The sequence below is a fragment of the Taeniopygia guttata genome, chromosome 31, assembly GCF_048771995.1.
Source record: "Taeniopygia guttata chromosome 31, bTaeGut7.mat, whole genome shotgun sequence".
Classification (NCBI taxonomy): Eukaryota; Metazoa; Chordata; class Aves; order Passeriformes; family Estrildidae; genus Taeniopygia; species Taeniopygia guttata.
The window spans coordinates 4,597,003-4,604,805 of record NC_133056.1 but is presented as its reverse complement, the minus strand read 5'-3'; the positions used below and the strand labels follow the sequence as shown (position 1 = coordinate 4,604,805).

General features: G+C 57.0%; 1 protein-coding gene and 1 long non-coding RNA gene across 2 annotated transcripts; both read left to right on the top strand.

Annotated features, from left to right (window-relative positions):
• Positions 1-1,528: 1,528 nt before the first annotated feature.
• On the top strand, positions 1,529-3,801 carry LOC140680257 (serine/threonine-protein kinase pim-1-like; the record flags this gene model as incomplete). Its single annotated transcript, XM_072920278.1, has 3 exons — positions 1,529-1,587; positions 3,111-3,231; positions 3,436-3,801. Coding segments are annotated over exons 1-3 (546 nt in total), but the record flags the coding sequence as incomplete, so codon positions are not given.
• A 2,917-nt stretch (positions 3,802-6,718) lies between these two features.
• Positions 6,719-7,583, top strand: LOC140681088 (uncharacterized). The gene is made up of 2 exons (XR_012052326.1): positions 6,719-6,861; positions 7,288-7,583. It is a non-coding gene; the product is annotated as an uncharacterized lncRNA (long non-coding RNA).
• The last annotated feature ends 220 nt before the right edge of the window (positions 7,584-7,803 follow it).

Genomic DNA, 7,803 nt, shown 5'->3' with positions numbered 1-7,803 from the left:
ATGCGTAGTTTGTCCCTTGAAATGGGTCGGTGGTCCCTTTCATGGGGAGGGGTCCCAAAATGAAGAAGTAAATGAAGTCTTCCTCGTTCTGACCTTTCTACCTTTTCAATGCGGGTATGACAAATGAACTCTTGGTAGAACTCCCATTCCTTGTCTTCAATTGGTTTCAGAACAGAGGAGGCCCACAATTGTCTTATGTTCCTAAAAGCTATTTATCAGTTTCTATATTCTTCATTATAAACCCAGCTAACCAAACATTGTGCTGACAAGCAATTAATTATTAGTTAACTACTAACTCCTAACTTCATCAAGGCCTACTCATTTATTATTCTTATTTTAATTAACTCTAGTAAGGCTTATTTCTAAGTAAAATCTTAGCTCCTCAAAATCTCTAAATGCCTTAAAGTTCACGTTTCAGGTCTGTTGTCCCCGTGGGTTTGGTAATTAATAAATTCCCTCCCTGTGCCCGGGCTGGGTCTGTTGTCCCCGTGGTTTGGTAATTAATAAATTCCCTCCTTGTGCCCGGGCTGGGGGGTCCACAGGGGTCAGGACCCCCCAAAAACTCTCACAGACACCCAATCCCCTCCAAGTACCTTCCTGGTCGCTCCCAGCCCACTCAGGATCCCCTGAAACCTCCCTCGTGATCCCTTCCTCACCTCCCCAGGACGCACCAAAGCCCCTCCTGTCCCTCTCAGCATCCCTGAGTTTATTTAATAAGAATAAAGTTTAATAATTAGAGTAATAAATTAACAATTAGAGTAATAAAAATTTAAGAGTTAGGACAATTACAAGACAATAAAAAGCAAAAGAATTACAGACGTCCGGACGCTGTCTGTGAAAAACGCTGCGAGGCCTTTCCCGTGAAACAGGGAGGGCATGAAGGAGGAGAAAAAGGACAAAACACACCCAATTTCCTCCATCTTGTCCCCTTTGAACCCCTAATCTAGAAACCTAAAATTTTACTTTTGCACTCGTGCCACACTTAATTATTACTCGTATCAAACACTCAGAGCTTGTAATTCATCCTGTAGGATTGAAAACTCTTTTCCATGGACAGAGATCACAGACAGTGTCTCTGGGGGCTCTGTCCAGGGGGTTCCTGACCCCTGCCAGGGTCCCAGACCTGCCAGGGCAGCCAGAGGGAAGCCCTGGATTCCCACACTGTGGAGCTTCTGCCTTCCTCTGTCTCTCCTTCCTCTCCTTCTAATGCTCTTTATATGGAACATTTTTGGGTACCTGAACAACTTAAGCCTTTAAACCTTTCCAGACTAAATGGGCTGAGTGAATGAAGTTACTCCTATGACAAGTGATTTAAACTGGATTGGTTTTGTATTAAATGCTTTTCCAAAGTTTCTTGTTCTTTTGTACTTTGCCAGTGAAATTTTGGGGGTCCCGAATGGGCGCTGAGGGGCACTTGGGGATCCCGGAGGGTCTGGGGGACACTTGTGGGACAGATGGGGGCGGATACCGAGGGTCTGTGGTGCGCAGGGCATGATGGGCGTTGTAGTCCCGGCCCCAATGGGGCTCTATGGGGCCGCAGAGCATGACGGGAGTTGTAGGCAAAAGAAAAGATGGCGCAGGCTTCAGGTACCGCCCCCAGAGCCATGATCCCTGGCGCTGATTGGTTGGCGGCTGTGATGGGCGGGAGCCTCGGCAAATGGGAGGCAGCAGAGGCGGGAACAGCCCATTCAACCCCTCCAGTCTCTCCCAGTACAGCCCAGTACATCCCCCGTGCCCCTCCAATCCCTCCCAGCACAGCCCAGTTCATCCCCAGTACAGCCCAGTACAGCCCCAGTGCTCCTCCAATCCATCCCAGTACAGCCCAGTTCATCCCCAGTACAGCCCAGGACAACCCCTGTGCCACTCCAGTCCCTCCCAGCACAGCCCAGTTCATCCCCATTACAGCCCAGTTCATCCCCAGTACAGCCCAGGACAACCCCTGTGCCACTCCAGTCCTTCCCAGCACAGCCCAGTTCATCCCCAGTACAGCCCAGGAGAGAATTGGAGGAGCAGGTACGAATCCTACACCCAGGGAATGTGCCCCAATAGTGTTTGAACCTCAGCAAGGACAATGCACAGCAGCGACACAGCGGAGGGGATTTCTCTGCCAGTGTGCAGGAGTCAGGACTCTGGATCTGGGCTCAACACTGCAAAGTTCCCGTGTTTGGACAGAGGAAGGGGCTGTGCCCGGGGCGCGCGGGGCTCGGCCGTGGGGCGAGCGGGGAACGGACACGCGGACAAACGGCCTCGGTGCTTCAGTTGCAGAGGCAGCAGCGGCGGCGGCGGCAGCAGCGGCGGCAGCAGCGGCAGCAAAAGCAGTTTTTCTCTTCTTTCTCTTTCTCTTCTTTCTCTCCGGCTGTGGGACACCTTCCTCTCGGTGTCCCTCACCCGCTGTCCCTCCCCTCTCCCCGCCTCCTTCTCCCCCATGCCGGGCCGGGCCATGCCCCCGGCCCGCCCCCGGCCCCGGGCGGGGCTGCCCCGTCCCCGCCCCCGCCCGCCCCGCCGCGGTCTCGCCTCCGCCCGGCTCTGGGCGTGCTGGCGGTGGCGCTGCTGGGCGGACATCAGTGCCTGGGGCTGGGGCATCGCCGCCCTTTGGCTCCGCCTGGCCCGAGCCCGGCCCCGGCCCCGGCCCCGGCCCCGGCTCCTCCCGGGCCCCGCGGAGGACACACGCGGCACGGCCGCTGACGCCTCCGCCGCGGCTTCCCCGGCCCGAGCTCCGCTGCTCAGCAGCGCGGACGCCGGCCCCGAGCCTCCCGTGTCCCGTTCCCGAGACCGAAGGCCTGGGGATGGCCGGCCCGGGGCGGTTGAGGGGCGCTCGGGGGCCGCTCCTGGCCCCGGGCCGAGCGCTGACAGCCGCGTCCCGCCCGCAGGGAAGGCGCAGGAGGCGCTGCAGCAGCGGTACCGAGTGGGTTCGCTGCTGGGGCGCGGCGGCTTCGGCAGCGTCTTCGCAGCCACGCGGCTCTCGGACGGTGCCCCGGTGAGCGGCGGGGCCGGCGGCGGGCGCAGGAGGAGGAGGAGGATGGAGGAGGAGGAAGAGAAGGAGGAGGAGGAGGAGGCGGAGGAGGAGGAGGAGGGAGGAGGCGGAGGAGGAGGAGGGGGAGGAGGAGGAGGAGGGAGGAGGAGGATGGGGCTCGGCAGGGCGGGCGGCGAGCTGAACCCGGTGCTGCCTTTGGTTTGCAGGTGGCCATCAAAAGGGTGCCACGGAACCGCGTCCGGCACTGGGACGAGCTGGTGAGTGAGCGGGGCCAGCGGGAACAGCCGGGCCGTGCCGGGCAGGGATGAGGCGAGGCCCGGCATGGGGGAAGCCACCAGGACCCCTCGATGGGGAGCGGGCGTGGGGCCAGCGCAGGGCGCAGAGCATCCCGGGCTGGCTGAGGGGTTCCCCAGCCCTGGCAGGACATCAGTCCCACTGGTGGCACCGTGGTCCTCCCGCAGCCCGATGGCACCAGCGCACCCCTGGAGATCCTGCTGCTGGACAAGGTGTCCACTGGCTTCCCTGGTGTGGTCCAGCTGCTGGAGTGGCTTGAGCTCCCCAACAACATCGTGATGGTGCTGGAGCGGCCGGAGCGGTCTCAGGACCTCCTGCATTTCATTCGGGCACGGAGGTTCCTGTCTGAAGAGGTGGCACGGCAGCTGTTCCGCCAGGTGCTGGAGGCCGTGCGGCACTGCACCAGCCGAGGGGTCCTGCACCGCGACATCAAACCAGAGAACATCCTGGTTGACCTGGCCACTGGCCAGGCAAAATTGATCGACTTTGGCTGTGGCACCTACCTGCAAGACACAGCCTACACTCACTTTGCAGGTGAGCCTGGGCAGGGGTGTGCTCCCGGTCCCACCATCTCATGGCCCAGCATCTCACAGGCCAAGCTGGGTGTGGCAGCGAGGATTCTCCCTTTTGCTGCCAGTCAGGGTACTGAGCCTTCCCCTGAGTTGCTTTTGAGCAGGGCTGGGCAGGGAGGCATCTTCCAGCCCCGCTGGCAGCCTTTGCCCACCACTCTGCCTGGGGCTGGGGTTGGAGCAGCAGCAGCCAGCTCGACAAAAGCACCCGTGGGTGGGGGTAGCATAGGAGGGAGCCAGAACCAGTGCACCAGCCAGTTTGGTGTGCAGGTGAGAGGAAGGGCTTGGGCTGCTCCACTCACCTTGTTTGCCTTGGCTTCATAATATTTTTAGGGCACTGCAGGCAGGGAGGATAAGGAGATGATTTTTCCCCCAGCCCTGAGTGGGTTTTTGCTTTGCATGTCACGGTCAGGCCTTGCCGGGGCTTCTGCTGCCCTCTTCCAACACCAGTGGCTTCTTGTCCAGCCCTGAGTTTGTACACATGTCCCAGGTGCTGGCGAGAGTGCAGCAGTCGCCCCGTGTGCCACTGGGGCGGCCCCTGCACGCCCAGGGATGCTGGGGCCAGGCTCTGGAAGCAGCAGCATCCCCCTGATGAACTCCATCTGTATTCCATAGGAACACTGTCATACAGCCCCCCAGAATGGACCCACTTGGGCTGGTACCATGGCAAGGCAGCAACGATCTGGTCCCTGGGCATCCTGCTGCACCAGATGGTCTGCGGGCAGCACCCTTTCAGGAGGGGCCGGAAGATCAGCTGGGACCATCAGCTCTCGCTGCCACAGCGGCTCTCTCCAGGTGGATCCTCATCTCTGGCCACGGGGGAATACCAGTGCTGGGAGACAGCAGCAGCTCGTGAGCATCTCGCTCTGGCAGCCGCTGAGGAGGTGGCACATGTCCTGCTCTCCTCCACAACAGGGAATTGATGGGAAAGTTTAGGCCCAGCTCTGAGCACAAAAGCAGCATGGCCTGGGCATGGGAAGAGTGGGGTAAAGCAGACAGGAGCCTTCTCTAGCTGACCGCTGGTTTCTGGTTTCTCTGCCCAGAGTGCCAAGATCTTATCAGGTGGTGTTTATCCATGCACTTCTTGGACAGACCTTCATTAGAAGACCTGTTCTATGATCCTTGGATACAGGATATTCACCTGCCATAGAGAAAGGGAGAGAGCCACATGCACACTTTGCTCCAGGGCCCTGGTAAGTTACAGGTCCACACATGCCCTGGCAATCAGAAGCACGGAAACCCAGACTTTTTTCCCTGCCTGTATCAATGCACTGGGATTGTTGGGTGGGAACACGCAGCCTTGTGCTGGAGCTGAGCTGCTCTGCCCAGCACTGGTGGCTGCCATCCCAGCTGGTTTTGCTTGTCCTGCTTCCCTGACAGCTGGGGCCCTGGGCAGAACCCTGACAGCCTGGTCTGACCCCCAGGGAAGGAGAAGGAGTCCTTGGAGAAGCTGTACCAGGTGGGGCTGCTGCTGCTGCTGGAGACAGCGACGACAACATCAAGGATGACACCTCTTCCTCAACCTGGCCACTGGCAGCTGAAGATGATGGACTTGTGGTACCGTCTTCAAAGCCAGGCTCCACAGCGAATTCGCAGATGAGTCCACAGCCGGGGAAATGCTCCCAGATTTGGGCATTGCTCAGACTGGCTGGGAACAAAAGTTTCTCCCTTTGCTGGGGCAGATGCAACTTCAGTCGGCTGCCCAGCTGCTTTTTGGCAGGGCTGGGGGCGTGGGCTGGGGTGGATACAAGATGGGGGTTGGCTCCTGGCCCTGCCAACAGCCCCAGCACCCAGCATGGCCTGGGCTGAGGCTGGGGCTGGGGCTGGGGCAGCCAGCCCGGCACAGAGAAACCCCCATGGCGGGAGCAGAGGTGGGACTCCAGAACCTGTGCAGGGGCTGCTTTGCTTTGCAGGCAAGGAAGGGCTTGGGCTGCTCCACTGCCCTTGTTTGCTTTGGGATCACTGTTATTTTGGGGGGCAGTGTAGGAGGGAAGAGAGAAAGTGTGGCCTTCTCTCCCCATGGGTGGGATTTTCCCTAGCATGTAGGGGTTGGGCCTTCCTCAGACCTCTGACAGAGATAAGAGTTTTTTTCTTGTTTCCCCTTGTCTCTAATCTCTTTTCAACAGTTTGTTGTTTGTTTTTCTAGAGGAAGCGTTCTATGTAAGGTCCAGTCGGGATTGGGAAGTGCCTGGGAGCAGCTGCAGCGTGGATGGGCCGTGCCCTTGGAGAAGGCTGAGGACATCGTTTGGGACCAGCTTTTCTCCCAGCAGAGGATGGCGTGAGGTGAGTCCCCGTCTGCTTGGCATGGTGGGATCAGAGCTTTTGGGAGACGGCAACAAGCACAAGGAGGCTCCTGCTCTGGGCAGCTGCTGAGGGCTGGATGTGCTGTGGCTGGCTGCAGGCTGGGAATGTCCTGCCCTCCTGCTCTGCTCCCAAAGGCAGCAGTGATGGGCAGCTCTGGGCACAGCTCTGGGCACGGCCAGAATGGCCTGGGCTCTGTGGGCAGCTGGGACAAGGGGACAGCAGCCTTCAGCTGATGGGCGCTTTCTGGTTTCTCTCCTTGCAGCCGGGCTCTGCGGGTGCTGAGGCTGCTCTGGGCTCTGCCAGGGCTCTGCTGGGCTCTGCCCCGGGCACAGCTGGGCTGGCTGTGCCCTCACATTGCTCTGACAGCTTTGCATCAGACGAGCCCGTTGGAGCACAGTGCCTGAGCTTTCTGCTTTGGCAGGTGAGTGAGACTCCCCTGCAGGCCAGGAGATTGCAGCTGGGGACACACATCCAATTGGCAAGGACCCAAACTCCCCATAGTCCCAGCTGAACCCCTGGATCTCCGCAGGAACGCCTGGATCTCCACTATTCATTCTTCATTTCTTTTTGGCTGGAAGTGTGCAGTTGCACTTTCTTCCTCCTCTAGAAGTGCCATGAGTGGGCCAAAGCTGGCAAGTGAGCCGTGTTCCTGAGGCAGTGCAGTCTGGAGCTGATGGATGGAGAATTGCCCTTCCCACTTCCAAACCAGAGCAAAAAGCCGTAAGTGGGATTTTTCATCCGTAAGAAACCCCTGACAATTTCAGAGGGAATGTGCAGCTCATTCCCAGAGTGAGAAGGAAGGTCACCTTCTAAAGGATTTGGGGTTTGACAGAGTTGAGATTCCCAGTCCTGCCTGGAGCTGGAAGGGCCCCAATCAATTTCCTATTGCTTCGACCACAATTTAAAAAAAAGAATGTTGGAAACAAACCCCAAAAACTGTAAAAAAGGCTGTTGAGGTCAGTAAGATGGATCCATGCCATCAGCACATGTACAATGTAAATAACTGAGTTCTCTTTTTAAAAATATCATTTACCTCTTAATGCAAAGTTACAGAAGTTGTTTCACTAACACTTGGATCTTATTTGTATCTTTTACAATTCATCTAATTGTATTTTTTTTCTTTTTCCTTTTTTTTTCTTTAAGCAGAGGTCCTGGCCCTCTTCCAGCCAAAAGGGAAAGGGCCCCACCAAGCCTTGTTACCCACAGACAACATGGTAAAGCTGAACACTAAAGGACCTTGGGGGCATTATTCTGGAATTAAAAAGTTGCCAGCTCCATGGACAACAGAATTATTGTTTTTAACCTGAATGACATTAAGCAAAAAGAATGAAGAACGGTGTCACTAAAGTACTACCGACGTTTGCCAAAACACCTCCAGAGTTTCACCAAGGGATCAGTCATCAAAATGTTTTGAAAATTTAAAGACCAAGGTAGCCAAAGCACACAGTGTCACTAATTGCTGGGTATGTTCTCAGCTGAAGCTGGGAGGAATGGGGTTCCCTTGGAGGGCCCACCCTGTGGGGTGGCCAGAACTCTGTCAATGGGCTCTGCCTCGTAACGGAGTCAATGAAGGGACAATTAGAGAAACCTGTGCTGTGGGACACGGGAATACAACGATCAGTGTGACAGGATTCACTCAGATTTCCCCTCAGGAGAAACCAA